The sequence below is a fragment of the Zosterops lateralis genome (genome assembly GCF_965231275.1).
Source record: "Zosterops lateralis genome assembly, chromosome: 8".
In the NCBI taxonomy this organism is placed as follows: Eukaryota; Metazoa; Chordata; class Aves; order Passeriformes; family Zosteropidae; genus Zosterops; species Zosterops lateralis.
The window spans coordinates 32,311,538-32,332,830 of record NC_139768.1 but is presented as its reverse complement, the minus strand read 5'-3'; the positions used below and the strand labels follow the sequence as shown (position 1 = coordinate 32,332,830).

At 48.5% G+C, this 21,293-nt stretch overlaps 1 protein-coding gene across 1 annotated transcript; it reads right to left on the bottom strand.

Annotated features, from left to right (window-relative positions):
- Nucleotides 1–668: 668 nt before the first annotated feature.
- On the bottom strand, nucleotides 669–21,204 carry TUBGCP2 (tubulin gamma complex component 2). Its single transcript, XM_083866822.1, has 18 exons — nucleotides 21,157–21,204; nucleotides 19,751–20,003; nucleotides 18,888–19,016; nucleotides 18,429–18,605; nucleotides 15,408–15,567; nucleotides 14,816–15,023; nucleotides 14,014–14,213; nucleotides 13,338–13,527; nucleotides 12,670–12,815; nucleotides 11,873–12,053; nucleotides 10,779–10,959; nucleotides 10,402–10,574; nucleotides 9,222–9,350; nucleotides 8,659–8,779; nucleotides 6,699–6,842; nucleotides 6,143–6,271; nucleotides 5,222–5,385; nucleotides 669–941 (listed from the first exon to the last, which is right to left on the bottom strand). The coding sequence occupies exons 2-18, from the start codon at nucleotides 19,898–19,900 to the stop codon at nucleotides 836–838; spliced, it is 2,688 nt and encodes an 895-aa protein (XP_083722948.1). The 5' UTR covers nucleotides 19,901–20,003; nucleotides 21,157–21,204; the 3' UTR covers nucleotides 669–835.
- Between the last annotated feature and the right edge of the window lie 89 nt (nucleotides 21,205–21,293).

Below are 21,293 nucleotides of genomic sequence, written 5' to 3'. Positions count from 1 at the left end.
CGCCAACCAGGAAATGGACACGGACACGTGGGAGTGAATGGGATTTGGGATTAGTCATCGATGAGTGCTTAGGAGTTTGCTGTTGATTTAAAAAATGAACTCTCCATAACCTCGAGTGGGACTCAATATTTGCTGGTGGTTCCCACCCTCTCTCCCTCCGCCAAGCTGGAGGACCAGCTGCAGGCCATGGAGCACACAGAACCTGGCTCTTCTCTCCAGTGAGCTCTGGGAGGTCCCTGCAAAGGAGAAGTGAGGGACAGGAAGGACAGGAGAACTCAGACTTTGCTCACAGCCCTCACACATGTCCCCAGGTTCCCACTCTGTGTGTCCCTGGCACGTGCCTTGGTTACCCCTTGTTCTGGGAGACACTTCTCTTCCTCCCTCCATGCACCTGCTCTCAAACTGCCTCAGGCAATGTTTAGATTCCCTGGAGCTCCTCTGCTGCGGGCTTGGGGTTGGAAAGGAACTTAAAGATTATCCCATTCCAACCCCCTACCATGGGCAGGGGACATTTTCCACTATCCCAGGTCACTCCCAGCCCTGTCCAACCTGGCCTTGGACACTTCCAGGGACGGAGCATCCACAAAAATTTGCACCCTGACTTCTGTTAACAGACAAAATAACCCTGATTTGTTGTTGTTGTTATTTAATTTATTTTACAACACACAAACACACCATTGTACAACATAGTAAAAAAAACCCAACAAAACAAAACACCAACAAAACCCCCAAACACTACAAACATCTCAGGAGAGTGAACGCTCCCCCGTGGCCCTGGGCACCCCCAGGGTGTGTTTGCAGGCTGTGGGGTGGCTGTGCAGGGCTGGGCTGGGGCTCACTGGGCAGGCACGGCCAGGCAGGGCAGCAGCGGCGGCGCCTTCTGGCTGCGCTCGGCCGACATGTGCTCCAGGCGCTCCGTGTAGAACCCGTTGAAGTCCAGCCTGAGGGACAAAACACACCCAGGGAGGGGGAGGTGTGAGCAGAGACCTCCCCCAGGACACCCATGGTGAGCTCTGGCCCCCCATGGGATGTCTGTGCTGTGGCACAGGGGTTGGTGAGACCTTTTCTGTGGCCATGCCCTGAGAGCAGGGTTTTGACAGGCTTTCTGTCCCAAATACATTGGGAAGAACCAAATGCTCACAGCTCTTCTCCAGACCACACAGAGGTGTCTTGTGTGGACAAGAGTTCCTCAGTGTCTGCACCTTCTCAGTCACCCCCAGCACTCCTGAAACCCCAGAGTTTACCAGCACTGGACTCTGGTACTAACTCCCACACAAAATCCATGCAGCACCACAAAATGCTGAGGTTTCCATCCCCACCATCTCTTGGCTAACACCAGGATGCTTCCCACGCATCCACAATTCACCAACATGAGCAACTGGTCAGAAGACGCTCAGCCGCAACCACAAGTGACACTTGGAAAAGCCTCTCCAAAGCACTCAACACCAGGGATGCCACAATCCCACCTCCCTGATCATCCAGAGTGATGCCACCCAGCCCCAAGCCTGCTGTGCCCTTCCCATGGCAGATCCCAAAGCAGCTCATGCCCTCGTGTGCCCTGGATCACTGAGCAGTCAGTGCCAGCCCGTGAATCACACAAAAGTTACTCTCTCCCTTTCTCAAATTAGGCTGCTCCAGTACCAACTGAATGGGCACAATATTTGAGTTTCATGTTGCTTAACAACCTCACACAAACGGCAACAAATTGTTCCTTGACATTTTTTGGTGCCTGCAGAAAACAGAGCCTCGACAGATGGAATTTGTCTGTTGCTCTCTCCTGGCTGAAAAGCTTTGCATTGCTTTCACCCTTGAGGAGCTGTAACAGGGAAACCTGACAATGAGGTGAGAGTACTGACCAAGTTTTGATTCAAACACAAGACCAGGACTCGTTGCTTTGAGGATTCCTAAAGCTGCTTCATTCCCAGCTCAGTGACTTACAGATTTTGCTTGGCTTCTCTTTTGTCTGGTTTTAGTTTTAAGTGATCCGTGATAACCATTTCTTCAGAACATGTGTGGTGCTTCCTCAGCATGTGCTTACGTGGCAGTTTTTTGCTTTGTGGCTAGAACCAGTGGGGTTTGCACCACTTCACATCCTAGTGACCTACTCTCAGTTTCCTCCAAACTGGTAAAGGAGGGATGCCTGATAACCGCAGTGATGTATAAGATTTCTAAGAATCTTAAGAATCTGAAGACTTAACTAATCCTGCTGACAAAGCCATCTCCACTGTAGTTCTACTCCTTTTCGCTCCTGGGATGTGTTGGACTGACTGGAGAGCTCCTGCAGTTGCCAGCCCTCTGTCAGCATTCCCAAGGAAATGGCTGGGGCTGTGTTAGGAGAGGTTTAGGTTGGAGATCAGGGAAAGGTTCATCCCCCAGAGGGTGCTGGGCACTGCCCAGGCTCCCCAGGGAATGGGCACAGCCCCGAGGCTGCCAGAGCTCCAGGAGGGTTTGGACACCACTCCAGGGATGCCCAGGGTGGGATTGTTGGGGTGTCTGGGCAGGGACTGGATGACCCTTGTGGGTTCCTTCCATCTCAGGATATTTTCTGATTCTATCCTATGACACACCTGAGCAGGACTTGGGCACACCAGAGATCTGTCACCTGAGAGCTCTGAAGGAAACCCTCTGCATCTCCATCTCCTATTGTTTGATGCTACAAATAAAATGCCTCAGTTACTCAGTACTACAAAATGAGTAAGTGTTAACCAAGATCAAATAAATGATGAGCAAGTACCAGAACTGTGAATTTTGTTATTTATCTGAGATGTTGATGATCCCTGTTGGAAAGCAGTCCCATAAAAAAGGTTATAAATTAGAAAAAAAGAGTGATATGTCTTATAAACTCTTCCTTATAAACTCTCTCAGTCAAATGTGTTATTTCAGATGGCAACTGAATGTGAATGTCTCCACTCTGCTTCTCGGGTTCCTGTTGCCATAGAGCCCAGGCCTCGAGCCAACAATCCCTCCAACCTGAATGGGAACTAAATGTCACCTCTGGGGCTTCCATCATGGGGCTTCCACCCTTTAAACCATCCCTGAGCAGCCTATGGGGTTGGAAAGGCAGGTCCTGTGGGCTGTTAACATCCAGTATTTCTGCTAAGGACACAGGGACATCTGGGTTGGCAGGAAAGATCCAGCAGGTCCAATGTCTTGGTGAAGACTCAAGTGGTCCCAGAGAGTCCAGACTAGAGGGGGACTTGATAGTGATGACCATCCTGGTGGCATAAGGACTGGGGCATGGAAATAAGGGAGGGAAAAGCACCCAGGCCCTCCTTTGAGCCTCTGGCCGCAGCTGAGGTCACTGCCCACGGCATAAACCATGGACAGAAGCACTGCATCCTCTATGTCATCACACTTCTCCTTTCCCCTGAAGCAGGAAGTGCTGGTTGCAAAACCCAACCTCTCTGTATTTGGAAGAACCATCTGCAGAGGCTTCACAGCTCAGGAGTCACCTGCTGAGCCCTCAGTGAGGGCTGTGACCCTGGTGGAGCAGCTGGTGCCTGTGGCACCCTGGGCAGGACACACAGCCAGGCTTGGGGTGCAGCACCAGCTCATCCCACTGTCCTGGCAGTGTGTGACACTCACACTACAACAAGAGCAGGTGATTTGGTCTCCAACACTGTGCTGGCCATGTCCCCTGTGCCCTGGGATCATGGAGTGAGTTGCCATCAAGACCTCCTGGATGGAGCACCATGAACAAGCCCCTCTGCTAGAACTCGTACTGGAGATGGAAAAAATGTTACGAAAAGGATAAAGGAGGAAGCAGAGCTGGAGCACTGAGGAGCAGCAAATGCTCCTGCTTGAGTGACTCAACTGCTTGTGGTCCCAATCCCTGAATCTAACCTGAGTCTGCTCCTGTGACACCCAGGAGTGATGGCAGCCAGGGAAGAGTGAGAGCTTTATCCTGCCAGCCTTTCCCTCCAGATGGATCCTGCCTGTAACCTACAACAGCTGACAACGATGAACTGGGATGTCTAGTCCAGGCACAGGGTGACATAAGGTGACCCAGGGGAAGGGTGACATAAAATGTTGAGAAGCCACACCAGCCCTTCCCAAAAGGTCCTGCAGAGACTTGGCTGTCCTGGTTAGTCCTGAAAGGAACAACAACCAACTCTACAGCTGGGGTCAGCACTTACAACCACACAGTTTTTTTCAGAAATTCCAAGATAAGGAGAAGACCTCTGACCCTGGTCACCTCAGAGATGGAGCAAACAAGAGTTTTTAGGGCTGTGGAGAAGGGGTCCTCATCTCAATTCCCATTGCAGGGACTCAGCACCACCCACAGGGGCAGCTCTGGGGCTGGAAGCTCCTCCCCTGATGGAAGCAGGAGAGCTCAGAACACCAAGCAGCCCTGGGGCACTGCCAGGGGCTCTGTAAACCTGTGGCAGTTGCTGGACAAGAAGTTCCCAGAAGAAAAGGACAACTGGAAGCACAGTGTCCTGTGGGAATTCTTCACCTAACAAAGTACCAGGAATCCTGACAACCCTGTCAGATGTTGTCAAAAATGGCACCAGGAAGGGACAACAACCTCCTTAAAAAACATTCCTGAAACATTTCCTCTCTCTCTGCTTTCAGATGTAGCACATCTCAACAGAGGTGTGAGGGTTATCAGCCAGCCATACAAGATATCCAGTACAGATTGACAGGGAACAAAACTTCCACTTTTTTTTTTTTTTATTATTATTGAAAAAGCAACACAGTGGTTATAAACCCAGTAGCAAAACTTCCACCTGCTCTCTCTCCCCTCCCCTATCTTGTGTACCTGACTTTTATGTATTTCTGAAGGAATTCTGATTTCCAAGAAGCTGCTTGTTTAAATAAATGCAATATGGGAACTTACAATAGACACTTTCTGATCAAACCTTTGTGTGATTTTTCTCTTCTTGGAATACTTACACTGTATTTGGAAATTGGTTTACTCCCTGTCTCCACAGGAAGAGTCCCCAGGAAAACTACCACCACATTCACAATATTAATGGACAATTTTCACATAATTCAAAGGAATGTGTTTTGAGGTTTTTCTAAAGCCTTGGGTTGAAATGCAAAGCAGAATGGTATGGCTTAGAAGGGACATCAAAGACCATCTCACTCCAACACCTTCCTCTAGCCCAGTTTGTTTGGAGCTCCTAAATATGCACATTTCTCAGTTGAAATGAGCATTTCCCGAGCTGAATCTGGGACCCACGGGAGGGGAAGTCACAGACAGAAAAGCCTGGCTCACCTGTAGATGATGTTGAGCATGCTGTGCTCGCAGTCATTGGTGCTGTACACGCTCAGTTTGTCCAGCAGGTCCAGCAGATGTGTGGAGAAATTGCTGTCAAACTTGTTGATGGTGGCTTCAAAGCCAGATGTGAGGTGCAGGTTGTCAGCATGCTCTGCTAAAAGCTGCCAAGACAAAGGCAGAGTGGCCCCATGTGTTTGCTGATCTGCACTTGCCAAGGGGCTGCAATTATGGCTGCAATTATTCCCTCCATTCCCTGGCCACCTCAAAAATACTGCCAGCAAACTTCACAGCTGCTCAGCCTCTGAAATAGATCTTTCCAAGTCCTTAGTAGTTAAAAGCCCTGCTGTGCCCAGCCTGGGAGAAGCCCGGAGTAAATCCCAGCTGAGTTATCCACAAATACATGCTGCCATTGCTCATTTTCAAGCAGGAGGAAAAGCCAGAAGGCAGAAAATGTGTGCTGCCTAAGACAAGCTGTGACCTGTGGAGCTCTGTGACTGCAGTGGGGATGCAGATGTGTGCCAGAGGGGCTTCCAGAGGGACAGGAGGATCTGCTAACCACAGAGCAAATCCCCTGCGCATCTGGACAGAGAAATATGGACAAGACAGATCCCCCAGGTATGAAAGCCAGGGGCTGACACTCTGGGAATGGCTAAGTGCTGGAATTTCAGAAAGCCTGGATGTGGCTGTGCACAGCTGAAAACACAAGTAAAAACTCAAAGAAACAGTGCAGGGACTGCTTTGGGAGACAGGGTCTTCAAAGCAGACTCAGAGAACTCCAGCAGTGCTTCCACACTGCCCACAATTCCACAAAGATTGTGCCTTTGGGGCCAGAGGTGGTCTAGAAACCAGGAAGGGCTATCTGCAAGTGTCCACCCTGCTCAGAGTGGCAGCCAGCCCCAGCTGTCCCCCGTGTCCCACCTTGTTGGTCAGTTTCTTCTTGGCAGCCTCCTCGGCGCGCTCCTCCTCGGTGGGCGGGCCCTGCATGGTGCCGTGCTCCAGAGTCAGCCTCTCCATCTCACTGTCCAGCTTCATGCTCTGGGTGAACCTCTGGCAGGGGGACAGCGGTGGGGACACGGTTACAACCCCTTCCTGCCCTTGGGGCAAAGCAGGAGGCTCAGCTCTGCCCACCCCAGCTCCCAGGAAAGCTGACTCTGAGACTGGATTCAGTGTGCTGACACACAGATCTGTCCAAAGCCACAGGAAAGTGGGGTTAGGAAAGCTGTGGGCTCCCTGATGCTGGCTGGAATGTGCCCATAACCTCACCCTCAAGAGAGGGTCTCTACAGAGCAATACAGCAGTCAAGAGAGGGAATTTGGCGCATAGGAACCTGACCTCAACATGGAAAAATAGTGGAGTAAGGAGCCACAGAAAGCATTTGGAGAGGGTGTGAGCTGTCGAGCCCTAAAGCTGCTGACAGAGGGAACAGGGGCAAGTCCACTTGGGGCTGGCAAAGGGACTGCCGGGCTGCACACACCTGCATGCAGTTGGTGAACATGACACACACAGACATCAGCTTGGAAAAGATCTTGAGCAGCTCTGGATTGGTGAGCATGCAGTCCTTCAGGCAGTTGTCCAGGAAGCTCGTGTGGTGGCTCAGGACATCGTCAATGTTGGATGCCTGTGACAGGAGAGACCAACAATGACAAACCAAAGGCTCCATCCCAGCACCCTGCTTCTGACAGGGACCTATCAGAGTGAGAAACTCCCCGTGTACCTCCCAGAAACATCCCGAGATGGAGACTGCATCTGCATTACTGCCTTCAACAGCCCCTCACAGGCTTTAAACATTTGATTTGTCACATCACCTCCCCACAAATCATGCTGGCTTTAAACACCCAAGCCCTCCCCTGGAAAGAATGGAGTTATCTGCTTTATGAACTTGCATTTCCTTTGTTTTTAAATCTGCTTGTCATGGCCACTCCCAGCTTCACAACCACAGTTAAGTCAGAGAAAAGAAGAGGAAAAGAGCAAAACAAATTGAAGAATCTTAAATATCAATAAACTTATCATTAAAATATCCAGGCTCTTCAGAAATAAGCTTTAGGAGCCAATAAGGAAGCGGGGCATGCAGAGCTGGGAGGATTCTGTAAGATTTTTGTTCATCTCTGCTACTCCAACAGGCTGTTTCAGTCTTGAGCTTTAAATGATAGATTAAAACTCCCTCTCACTGCACAGTTACGGGACGTGCTGAAGCTCAGAACACAATATTGAGCTCAGGAATGAACCACAGGACTAAAATTGCCACGGCATCCCCACTGCTCCAGCAGGACCAGTGCAGGAAACCCCTCCCACATCCCTTTAAGCCACTGCAGGACAGGGATAAATGCAGCTTTCCAATGCAATGAAGACAATGATGTTGTTGTGTTGATGAAGACAATGATGTTGTGAAGATGAAGATCCCAGCTACAATTTTAGGAACAGACCACCTTATCTTCAAGTGAAAATGTGACAAATAAAATGTACCATAAGGGTTGACATGAGACCAGTGGGGATCCTCCTTTTCCCCCTTAAAATCCAAATGAAAGGAGAAAACAGGGACAGAGTAACTTCAACAACAGCCTCCATGCAAGTGAAGTAAACTGAGTGATGTATTTTGCAAACCTAAACTTGCAACAAAATTAGGAACCAAGTACAATTCCCAGATTATCCAGGAGCTTTACATATGAACCCTTCTCATTCAGAAGTTCTTGCCAAGAACATGCAGAGACAGTCACAATCCCAGACCTGCTCCCTCCTGTGAATTCTCCAGAAAAAAAAATAGGACAGGGCATAAAAAAATGTTGTTTATCTGACCCCAAAACAACTCCTCAGGGCACAGTAAGAACTAAGGCAGGATCAGTTGATGCTGAAGATCTACAAGAGCCATCAGGCAAGCTGCCAAGAGAGCTGACTGCAGGGGTGTTGGGTTGTTTGGTACCTCAGATGACTATTTTTCAGGGTGTAAGAGGAAAAAGATATGTAACCCAGAAGTGTCTGATCACAGGGTGATGATAATAATAATAATAGTAATGGCCTTTTTTATACCAAACATTCCCAGCATCCCAGCCCTTGGAAGCTTCATGGCAGGGAAAGCACAGGCTCTGCTTCTAAGAGCATTGTAAGTCAGCCAAGGAATCAGCTGGAGATGCCTGGACTGGTTTTTGATCTTTGCACTCTGCATCCACCTTCCTTTTCCACAGCTCTCTTTCTCCTGTGTATGGGAATGTTGAGCAGAACCTGCTTTTACATAACAGGGAGCAGAGTGTGAGCTGGGCAGAGACAGGGGGATGCAGCACAGGAAAGGGATGTATGACTAATCAGAAAGGTGGTGCAGAACAGCAGCACTCTGCAACGTGGCAGGAACAGCAGCTCCCAGACATTTAAATGCCTCCAACAAAATGAACAGACACCTGCAGCCACTGGAATAAGGCATTACGTTTGTGACCTTCACTCACCAGCTTCAGGTTCTTCTCCAGAATGTGCCATGTTGGCTCCATCACTTCAAACATCATGTAATACTGGATATTCTGCACAAAATTCAGCATCCGCTGCCGCAGTGTGAAAGCACCAGCAAACCTAGGGGAGAAATCACACCCACACAGCTCAGAGCTAGCAAATGCCACGGAGAACTATCACCAGGCTTGCACAGCCAAGCAGAGCTAAATATTTCTGTCCTAGCAAATGCCTTGCTGCAGTGTGAGAGGGATTATAAAGTCACTGCAAATCGTCTCTGATTATTTTCCATGGTTTTTCCTCAATTAGTAGGAGTCAGAGTTTTGAACCTGTTGTAGACCTTAGGTATTTTCTTATATAAAACTAAATTTTTGATATTAAATATTAAAGCAACTTTACAAACAACTACTGACTGAAACCCAAAATGTTACAAATTGACATCTCTGAGCCTGTAAGACATTTGTAAGGATCTTTTGCACTCAGTATTGTCTGAGCTATGTCATGAGGCATCTAATTAGCAAGAAGGAGACCTAAAACTGAAAACAACAACAAAAAAAAGCTGTACCACTTAGCTGAATGCAGGGAGAATTGCTTGGCTGTCTTATTGCTGATCCAAACGTTGCACAGCTGCCTTTCCACGTGTTTGCAGTAGAACATGTGTCTGAAAAGCATCTGGTACCTTGTCAGTGCTTTCCTGGAAAGAAAGGAGAAGCCCATCCAGATGAAGGCCTGCTCTGATTGACAGACTAAGCTGTGAAGGCTGAGGCTGCTCAGAGGTAAAGAGACTTTACACAATATGTTCCTCACGCCCTCAGACGCGCGCAGATCTGCGCTGAGCCGAAGCAAGAGAGTCACATTTGCAACCATCCCCAAGAACTCCTCTCCAAGGAGACCCTCCTCCATATTTCCTGCCAGTGGGTACATCACCAGCCTCCTGAATTCCCTCCAGCTCCATGCAGGGGTCACATACAGGGGCTGGGAGGGAGGGTTCAGACACTGTGGTCTTGTACCCACTGCGCTCAGGCTGCGGTGGTCACCCAAGAATTCACAGGGATTTTAGAATTCACTCAAGAATTTAGCAAGATTTTCCAAAAAAGGGGAAGAAAAGCTGTAACCAAGCTACAGGCAGCATTACCCCACCAGCAATGCACTGTCACAAGCAGATGGGGCTGCTTATTTATAGCTCCGGGACTGGATTCAGGTCTGTGCTCAGACACTTTGGCGTAGGTGTCTGCAGAGCTCCAGTCGATACAGTTCAGGAAACCTTACCAAATCCTATTTTCACTTCCATAGTTACCACCAGAGCTAGCACACTCTCTTGGGAAGGAAGAGACAAAATTCCAAAAGCATTGCACTGTTAGGAAAGTCTCACTGATTCAATGGAATTTTTAGAGGGGAAATTAACGGAGGATTTAATTGCTGGTGTTCAGCAATTTCAAATCTGCCACTCTGTTCATGCAATGCTGCTTGTCCCATTTGCTTGTGGCTCACAGCAATGTTTCTCCAGGGAAACGAGGCAAATTCCTCCAGAAAAATGAAACCATTTGGTCCCTCACAACTCAGTTAAATGTAAAATAACCTGTTACAGTAGCAACAGCCTGTATCCTTTGAGTCTGCAACCAGGGATAGCAGAAAGTGTGAGGTTTTTTTCTCCTCTCCAGGTTTGAGGAATGTTTGATTCTTGCATGGAAAACCTCTTGTGCAAGTACCTCTTGTGTTTTTCCCTTAGTGGGTTGATGGCTTACCTGTTTATGATGAGGGATAGAGGCCACTTCACAATGTAGTCGAAGGAAAAGGCCTCCAGGCCACTGAGGGTGAGCTCTGTGGGGTCTGCACTGATGATGGCCTTCTCTTGCTTTGTCTCTATGGCCAACACCCTCAGGAGCTGTGTGATGAGGTCATGGGGCATCAAGTCGATCTGTAAGGGGAGAGTAGGATAAAAATGAAGCCACGGGACACTCACAACCACTGTGGAACAACAGGCAAGGTGCCCATGGTCAGAATCACTCTCCAGTCGTCACACCAACCCAGGAAGCAGCAGGTTCTCACAGGCACACAGATCTCCTCAAACCATGGCACGCCTTCTGCTCAAGGTCAATTATCCTCTGCTTCCCATTCTCACCTTTAAATCATCCTTGAAGGGATCAGTGTTGGCTGTGCTCATTCTCAGGGCTAATTCCAGCAGAGCCTCCAGCCTCGTTGTTATGATGTCATCTACAGGCTTCTTCAGTTCCTCTTCTGTCAGATCCATGAAGTGAACAAAAAAGTCCCCTTGATCCATCAGGAAATAGTGTTTTATCGATCTGCTCAAGAAAACAAAGTGACAATTGATTACTTTTCTGAAAGCCCAGGTTAATCCATATCAAACTTAAAGGAACATATGCAATCCATTCAATGAGCCTGTGGGGTTTGATCACAAAATGTTTCTCTTTCTGGAGAGCACACAGCCATAAATAACCAGTTTGGAGACTAGTCTTTTATGGATGTCTCCTCCTTCCTACCTCCTCAGTCAGGACACTTCTGTGCAGTCAGATCAGGCTGCTGTTGTTCCTTTTTTTGTCTAGAAAAATACAAAAAACCCCAAGGTGTGCTGGGTGCGGGCTCCTACTGCTGTCCTGAACAACTCCCCAGTCTCCTCCAGCTGAGGGGCAGCTGCCAGTTGAGCAGAATCCTGGACTCCCCTCAATGAACAAATATCTGTGCTGATTTTTTTTTAAATCCAGCAGACTTTTGCTGTAACAGGACACATAAACTTTGATTTTCACCTGGCACCAGGGAGTTACCTGTGGTGGGCATGGAAGTAGCTCTGAGGTGAGCCTGAGGATTAACCAGGTGCCTGGCCAGAGATCACTCATGATAACTGCAGGCTTTGGAGCAAAAATAGGAGGACAGCCATAACACAGTGTGGCTCCAGACTCCTGATCTGACTGGGCTAGGCAGAATCCTGACCCAGTTTTGGCAACAGCCTTCCAAGGAAGCTGGACCACAGACCCCCCAGACATCTCTCCCAGTCAACATTTCTATAATTTTAGACTTTTTTTTCCCCTCTCCATAGAAAAAAAAACAACCCAAATCTTGTTTTTTAGGTCAACCTTTCTAAATGGAAATAGAGAGAACACCTTGGTAATATCCCAAGAGAACAGAGCTAACTTCAAAAATTTATGTGCCTTAGCAGAACCAATCTCTTTATCACGCATTTAGTAAAATAAATCCAACCTTAGGTGAGCCACCAGCTCTTTCTCCTCCATCAGGAAGTCCAGAAGAACTTTGCTGGCGTAGTTATATGCTTTTTCTATTTGCTCCACATAGGCTCTCTCTTTTAAAGTGTAGATGACTTCTTTGGCCACAGGGCAGGTGACATCTCGCCCACATTCCCGCACGACATTTAAATATTTCCCTGAAATTAAAAAGAATTTTTGATTTAATTTAATTCCCATACTCATCCCTGCTGTATAGCCAACAGTGAAAACTTCCACACCACTCCCTTCAAGAGGAAGATATGCTGAGAAATGTTTACACTACATTGTGCTGAAAGTTGGAAAAGACTTAGGCACCTTTCAAAAGACGATACAGAATTTTAAAACAGGCACCTGGTATCACATTTAAGGAGATTTAGAAATGGTTTTGTTTCCCAGTGGTGACAAAACATCTCTGCAGGGGGCCTGAAGCTCTGCAGATCTGTTGCTCTGCTTCACAAGTCACTTTTGGAGGGCTTTGTACAAGGATAAGAGGTCAAATGCTTAAATTAACACTCAGATAGTCAAACCTCAGCTGACAAGTTCCAGCCAGCCAGAAAACCTATCCACAAAATAGCTGTGACAGACAGCTCCCCTTGCTGCTGGGCTCCTGTGTTGCTTTATTAATAAGGTTTGGGGTTCTTTTTAAATCTGACTCTTCCATTGCTCTCATTCCAGCTGGACAACCCCATAAAGTGCCAAGGGACAGTGACATTTCCTTTCTCTCGACACAAGACCAGCTTGTCTCAAGGTTCCTCTCACAGCAGAAGCACCTACCTGTGCTTAGGATTTTGTCAGCCATTTTCTGCAAGAAGGAGGGAATCTGCTGCTGAACAACAGTGTATCTCTGATCCCAGTACTTGTCATTATAGTCCTCCTGAATCTTCTCCTTCTGCAGCTCGTGCTCCTCCACCATGAACTCACTGGACAGTTAAAGCAGATGTTTAGGAGCAAGGAGTGGTACAATGAGGATTACTTTTTTGACCTGCAGACTGGTAATGTGATCTATCAGAAATAAGGTCTCATGAGGACACATCCAATCAAGACCTGAAATTAGTCTGTGAAGCAAGAGGAAAAGCACCATGCAGTGTCTCTGATTATGTGCAATGAGAAACAGAATTTTACAGGGTTCATTAGTCAAGGCTAAACATTATCTGTTTGTCAGTGCAGGGGTGAGGAAACTGGCCTTTGTCCACCTCACCAGCAGAAAAGCCTTAATTTCAGGTATTTTACCTTCAGCTTTGCCCCCACCTCAAGATTCTGAAAATGTGAGAAACAGAAATGCTGTATAAAGCATTAAATACAGCAAGATGCTTCAAATGACTCCACAAAAGCCAAAAAGCTTGAGAGGGTTGTTTCAGGCCCGTGGGCAATGCAGACTTGACAGAGCAGATCAGTATTTCTGAAGTTTTGCATTTCATTTCCATTGCTTAACTGTCCTTTACCTGTATGGATCATTAATGATGCCTCTGTAGATCCACTTTTCCAGGATTTCAAAGTAAGGCACACTGGCTGCCTTGGTTAAATACAGGCACAGCTCCTGGGCCTGGCTGTCCCCCGTGTAATTGAAAGTCTTGTCATGGAGCAAGCTCAGGGTTGATCCTCCCATACACTCACCCTTATCCACAGAAGTAGCTGGAATTTAAAAAGACTAATATAAGACACTTACATCCTGAAAAGTCCCAAAACAAAACCCTAAATGGTCCCCAGATAGGACATGGCCCCCTGAGCAGCCTGTGTAGCTGTAAGCAAGGGGCTGGACTAGGAACTTCCAGGGTTTCCCTCTGGTTATACACCCACACAGAGCTGGAGAGGAGTTTGGAAAGGAGCTGAGGAGGGGCAGCAGTGGTGGATACAGCTGATGGGAAGGGCAAGGGCTGTGAAGGCAAAAGGCACAGAAGTGCAAGGCACAGAGGTGTCTCCTGACAGCTCCAAAGGCACACTCAGCCCTAGAATGTGAATGCTCTTCTCCAGAACTGCAGTGTCCTCACAAGTACAATTCCCCAGGCTTTGTTTTTTAATAAAGTAGGAAATCAAAACAAGGCATGCCCTGCCTGTTTGGCTGCCCTGCACAGTTCTCACAAGCTGTCAAAATGTAAGGACTGTGTTTTGGAAATTTACCCAGTGAAGCCAGAATCTCCAGGGTCCTCATTGTGGGCTGGATGTAAAACCACAGCTTCTGCAGTGACAGGAGGCCCTGCCTCTGAAGATGCTCCAGCTGGGTAATTAATATCATGTATTCCTTGATTAGAGTCCGCATGGCCGCAGCCAGAGCATGATTCACCTGTCCATACTCAAAGGAAGACTTCTCCTCTATAAACCTGCAAAAAGCAAAAAGAAAACTCTTTTTAAGGCAATGTAACTTGTATAATTTTCAGGAACTTCTGCCTTCAGGACACTGTGCAGGCACACCAGTAGACCCCATGCTGGAAAGCACACCAGTGCCTCTCCCTTATTTCCCATCCCACACTTCCTGGAAGAGAAAGCTGTGGGAAGATGTTTCCTCTCCAGCCACAGGGGAACCAGAACCATTTATAAAAGCACTGTGTAGAAAGCGAGAACCAGCACACAAAGGTTCTCTCAGTATTGGATGCCCAGAGGGGAGCAGAAAGCAGGAAATATGGAGAAATTCATAGCAGAGTGAGAAGAGAAGCCAGAACAGGCACATATATCCTAACTGCATTTTACCTGAAGTTACCAAAGCTGAGACTGGAAAGAACAAAGGTGAAAAAGTGAACTGGCAGCACAGAGGAAAAACCCAGCAAAAAAAAAATGTAGCTAAAACTGACCTGAATAACTTGTCACTCATTTTATACCTCACCCCCTGTAGTTTAAATTAAGCATGGAAGTTAACACCTGCACAATGGCAGATTCTCTGTTCTCACAGGGGAGCCTCCTGCCCTGACAAAAGCCAGCTTGTTACCTGGTGACAGCAGAGTAACTCGCTGCCACAGGAAGAATCCTGGTCACCAGCTCCTTGATGGACAAGTCAAGGTTTGGATCAAGAGAAAAGGCTCGGCTCTGTCTGCCCACCAGGGCCTGGGCTGTGATGTACCTTCCATCCACGCCAATCAAGACGTACAGCAAGTCCTCCACAATCATGGATTCTTGGGAGGCTAATGGCAAAGTGCCTGTTTCCAAAGAGGAGACAAAAGAAGGGACAGAATGTGCCATCATCCACCTGTTTCAATCTTGTACCTTGCTTTCCTGGAGAACAGAATCCTTTGCTCATTTGTAGCCAAATCCAGGAGACAGGATCAGACATCCAACACCTGTGGCCACAGCTCCTGCTGCTGATCCTTCCACCAAAAAGGGCCCAGTTACTTCTAACACCAACAACTTCCCCGACCTCCTTGCCACCAAAATATTCAAATACCCAGCAAACAGCTCAAATACAGTCACAAAGGAAAAAAGTGCCAAGAGCACAGTTTTGCAGAGTGGGAACATCTGAACAGCACTTCTGAACAAGAACAAAACACTACAGGTTAATGCAGTTTCCCCTGTGTTTCACATACCTATTGGTATTGTTGTGTCAGTGCTCAGACTGGTGCCAATTAAGAAATCCCCAATAAGTGCAGGTCTCTCATACACCCAGGATGGAAATACTGGAATGGGCTGACCAGAATTCTTCTTGTTCTGCTTATCCCGGAGGATTTTTCGTGTAAGCTCAAGAGGCTGTTAGAAAAAGAGAGAGAGAGGGAAAGAAAGAAAAAACCAGGAGACTTTCATAAGTCCAAGAAATGTTTAATTTCAAGGAGGAATTATTGATGGACTTGAGAACAGAAAGCAGAATAAGTGGTGTAGGGTTTAATTTCCCAGTACCATCTTGTCTATTTGCCCCACTGCTGCTGCTGCAAAAAAGTACTTTTTAATATATTTGACATTTTTATGTGGGGATACATCAAATAATGCCTTTCTGCATCTGTCCACACTGGCCTGGGTGCTGGGGCACACCCAGGGAAGCAGAATGGGGACATGCACAGCCACCAGGCAGTGGTTGCTGGTTTGGAGAGAGCATCACATGAAAGCAGCAAACTCCTTCCAGAAGCACCAACATCCCATTCCAGAGGCACTGAACACCTCTGAACTCAATGCCAAATGCAACCCAGACAAATCCACCCACAGAGAGCTGGAAGATGATGGGAGTTTTTTGCTCTGAGTGGGAGCTGGCGAAGGAAGTGAGCTCTTGAAGACTGAAAGACTTTCCACCCCCAGCTCTGACACTAAAATAAATGGAGTGCAAGATCAGTCATCAGCTGGGGAAGCTTGTGAGATGCACAACCTACATGAACATTTGGAGCCCCAAGTGCACAAACACAGGGCTGATGAAGGCTGTTTCTGAAATTCCACAGATGTGTGTGTGTGAAGAGGGATATGCACAGGCTCATTTCACTTTCTTATTTACATCATGTGTGGGTGATCTGCTAAAAGGACCTCGATTTCCTCTGCTCCCCTAACAGAACTGGGACTTTCATATGGAGAAATAGGAAGCCTCGAGCAAGCTGTCAGCAATTCAAGGGACAGCTAAACCCCACATGAAACTGCAAACCTCAGTTGGGTGTATGAACATGTCCTGCTTGGAAGAAGGGCAGCCACCAGTAGGTCTTCCCAAATGGCAGGCAGGAAAAATTCCTTCACTGAGAGAGTGAAGAAATCATTGGAATCATCGGAATAAGCTCCCCAGGGAAATGGTGGGGCCACCACCTCTGGAAGTGTTCAAAACACAAGCAGAAATGGCAGCTGGGGACGTGGTTTAGTGGGCATGGTGAATTCAATCCAGACTCCTGATTTTATTCTATAACAAGAGGCAGGGCACTTTGTTGCAGTTCAACCAGCTCTAGTGTGACTTTGTTAACTGGCAGAGGTCAAAAAACTCAACATTTTGGCTATAAAAGACACATCCACCTGAAAGGGAACACTTTAACTGTCTTCATCTTGATGAATCCTGGACCAAAACTGGTCCAAGCAGTAACTCCAATCACTGCCCGATCTGTCTGACAGTGCCAAGCAGTCCCAGGGCAGATGGCACAGCACTTGTGGCACTGGTGACAAAGCACACATCTCAGGGGCATGAATCACCTTCTCTCTGTGACTTGAAGTTTACGTCACTGTCACCACAGGCTTCAGCAACAGCCTGGAGAAAACCCCCAGGGCTGAGAACACGGCCCTCAGTGGCACCTCAACACCCCTGGCACAGGAACTTGCTGAGGAACCTGCATCTGCCACCTAGAGCAATGGCAGTGCCAACACACGTGGAGGGACACAAAGGGCTCATCTCTGAAGTCCATAAACACCTCCAGCTCCATTTGTGACCCTCACAGACAAAAGATCTGTGTCAGAGGCTGAGCAGACCAAACACTTCCCAGGAATGTCCTCCTGTCCCAGCCCTTACTGACCCAACAGGCCCGAGCACCAGCCCATCAGGGCCTTTTAACCCAGTCTCAGCTCTTTAAGTCTGAAGAGACTACAAATGGAGCAGCAGGGAAGCACAAATCTTGGCTTGTGGTGGCATTTCAATCCCTCTGGCTGCGAATTGCACATTCCAGAGAACGGCACTTCCAGGTCTTTCCTCTTTTAGCAAGTTCACACATAAATCCTGTTAGGAAGATCAGTTATCTCACTGGAAATTCATCTTCCCCTCATGATCTACATCACCCACTTGACTCAGATTGTCTGTGAAGGATCTGGATGAGTCAGGCCCAGTGTCTGTGCAGTATTTCAGTGTATGTGGGACAAGGCTGGTCTCACCACTGCTGAGAGGGTGAGGGGTTGGACCCTTTGTTTAGGATTTGAGTTCTCCTCCACCATCACATTCACACAGGGCCCTCCAAGCCCAGGGACCCAAAGCACGGGACATGGAAAATCCATCCCTCTTGCCATGGAGGGCCTGAAGTGATCTGAGGCTTGTCCCCTGTTAGATTGTGCTGACCAGACATGAAGACACAATGGACCTCTGAGCATCTTTTCCTATTTCCCCTCTGTCCAAAGAACTCTCCATACACTGCTGCCCCTCTGCTTTCTGCAGCCAAAATATCCCTACCTTGACTCATGAATTTCTCACCATACTTTCCCCTCCCTGTCCTGTTTGTAAGGTCAAGCTACCACAGCACAGTTTTTTATGCAAATAATGACAAGAATCAGAATTTGGGATTTAAGTAATAAATTGGCCTTTTGCACTCTGACCTCACAACCTACTGCTGCTAATATTTGACTGTTTTGCTAAGCCTGAGTCTCCAGCTGGTTTTCCTTTTCCTTTCTGTCTTTTCCATGATGCCAGCTTGTTCCAAGCCCTGTCCAACCCGGCCTTAGACACTTCCAGGGATGGAACAGCCACAGCTGCTCTGGGCACCCTGTGCCAGGTTCCTCACAGGGAAGAATTTAACTGTGAATTTAACCTAAGAACAACCTCAAAGAATTTAACCTTAACTGACTGGAACAGAAAAAGGCCACTTTTACTAAGAACAGCACCAAGATTTGATATGATCTGACTAAGGAAAGGAAGATTTTGTGCCCAGAGCTTGGGCAGGGCTTTGTACCTGCTGTGCACTGGAGCTGGCCGTGACAGTGCCCAGCTGCTTGCGCAGCTCCTCCAGCTCCTGCAGGGACATCTTGGAAGTGGATGTGGGGATGGAAAAGGTCGTGCTGCTGCTGGTGGCTGCGTTTGCTGCCAGCTCTGCCCTTTCTTTAGCATTTTGCTGCAGGTAGTGGAGTGTCTGTACATAGACAAAGAGAGAAAAGGTTTTGTGAATGCTGGGCAGCACAGTCCAAAGCAAGAAACACATGATCATACCCTGGCTGTACTGAATCTAACCACAGATCCCTCTGTCCCAGTTTTCCACGTCTTAGTGAATTACATCAAGAGGAGCATAACTCTCAGTAGGGCTTTAACAACTCAGTAAAACCTAGAACTGTTTTCTTGTTGATTTCTTTACCATCAGCTGTGCTTGAAATCATTGTGTTTCTCTTCGACATCCAGTTCTAAACAAGGAACCAACCTCTTTGTCTTCGGTGAGTTTGGACAGCAGATAAACTAAAGAATCCAGATGTCTTGTGTTTTTAGACTTCAGCTCATCATACTTCTTTAAAAAATCTTCAGGAGTTCGACAAAACTCTGCTATTTTCACCTGTAAAACAACACGTTAATATTCAGTGGAGTTACAGTTAAATGAAATTAGAGCAAACACGCAGCTCAGGCTACAAAGATGAGAAGTTTCGGACAGAGTTAGAGACCTCCTAGCACTTAGAGCTTGGACTGGTGGGTTGCTTTTAAAAATGAAAACAAAAAGCAGTCTTAAAAATGAAAACAAAAAGCAGTCTTTTAGCCATAATAGTATGTCTGGTTGTGAGTGCCAGGCTTTAATCTCTAATATTTGAATGACATTCAGAAGAAAAAAAGGCATATAATGCTATGGGTGCTTGTCATATAATTGCATTTCATACAATTTTCATTTCATTAAGGAATGCTTTGGGTGGGAAGGGAACTTCAAAGTGATCTTGTTCCATCCCCTGCCATGGGCAGGGACACCTTCCACTGTCCCAGGCTGCTCCAAGCTCTGTCCAGCCTGGCCTTGGATACTTCCAGGGATTCAGGGGCAGCTTGTCTGGGCACCCTGTGCCAGGTTGCCACGCTCACAGGGAACAATTCCTTACCAACATCCCACAAAACAACCTCCTTCTTTGAACTTGCCCCCACCCCAGTCCTACCAGTCCTCTTCTCCGACCAACAACACTCACAGATTCCACCTTTTCCCTCTCAGCCTTCCCTCTTCCCAGCCAGAACGGCCACCCCCGACCCGACCAGCCCCTCTCCCCTCCCGGCCCGGGCCCGGGCTGTCATTCCCGGGGGAGGCGGGCGGACCTTGGCGCTGTGGGCGGAGACGTTGGTGGTGACATAGGGGGTGCGGTTCTTCTGCAGCAGCTCGATGTAGACCTCGGCGCCCTCCCCGCCGTGCACCCGCAGCAGGCTCAGCAGCTCGTTCACGTCGTGGTGGATGCGGAACTCGCTCATGCTCCCGCCTCGGGCCCCGGGGCCCCGGTAACGAGGGGTTATCCCGCTGCTGCCAGGGACAGCATCTCCGCCAGGGAGACGCTGCTGGACTGTTTGGCTGGGACTGAGGAGGAAGAAAACAAAACAGGGATATTCCTGGGATGGTTTGGGTTGGGAGGGACCTCAAGGCACGTCTCATTCTACCCCCCTTCAACTATCCCAGGCTGCTCCAAGCCCCGTCCAACCTGTCTTGGACACTCCCAGGGATCCATGAGCAGCCACAGCTGCTCTGGGCTGCTGCAGCTGGGACAGCTCCAACCAGGAAGATTAAACTTGGGGGAGAATCCTAAGTTGAGGTTGGCCAGCACAGGATTTTTTTCATCTCAACAGTGGTTGGTGTCCTGACAGGCTGAGCCTGCTGCTGCTTCTGAAGTCAATCCAAAGCAGTTTTCCCAAGTTCAGGCATCTTCCTATTCCACTTTACTAACCTCACTCGAACCCTGCAGAGTATTTAAATAATAACTTTAATAGTGACACAGAACCCTTGAGATGAATTCAGCAAGCCAGAGCCTAAAAAACACTCTGGTGCTAAAAACACCCAGGTTGTGGGGTCAGTCCTGGAATGGGCCATTCACTTAAGAGTTGGACTTGATGATCCTTGTGGGTCCCTTCTAACTCAGACTATCCTGTGATTCTGTACATCAGAAGTAAGACCCTGAGTCAGGAATCGTGGAAATAAAGTTTCATATGACATCCCACACAAGTTGTATCAAGCAGATACAATCCAGATCCAAGTATCAAGCACAAGGACACACTTTTGTTTTGCCAAGATCATGGAATCACTTAGGCTGGAAGAGATCCCTGCAAGCCTCGGTCCAACTCTCCACTGAAAACTGACTCAGACTAGAACAGGCTGTGCAGGGCCCGGCCCAGCCCAAGCTTAAATCTCTTTAAAGGCCCGGGTTCCCGCATCACCTGGGGCCCTGATCCTACCGGGATTTCCCGCGGGCTGCTGAAGTGCCTGGGGCTCAGGGGTGCAGGGAACGAGGAGAAGCTGCGGGAGCTGGGCTGGCTCGGCTGGACACGAGGAGCTGCCTGCTGCGGCCACCGGCACGGCCGCAACCCGGGAAACCCGGGCGGGCCCCGGGCAAACAGCGGCGGGATCCCCATCCCCGGGATGGCCCGACGGGCCCGGGCAGCACCTCAGCCGCGTCCTGCTCCGCCCCGTCCCCCCCTCCATACCCTACCCTACACTATCCATCCCCTCCCGTCCCTACCTGCCCGCCCGGAAGTGCCGCCGCTGGCGCCGGGAAGCGCGTCCTGCACATGCGTAAACCGCGCTGCGCTCACCCGGCGGCGCGACCTCCCGCGCACGCGCAGTGCGTTAGGCGGCGTGGGGTGGAGGGCCCCGCGC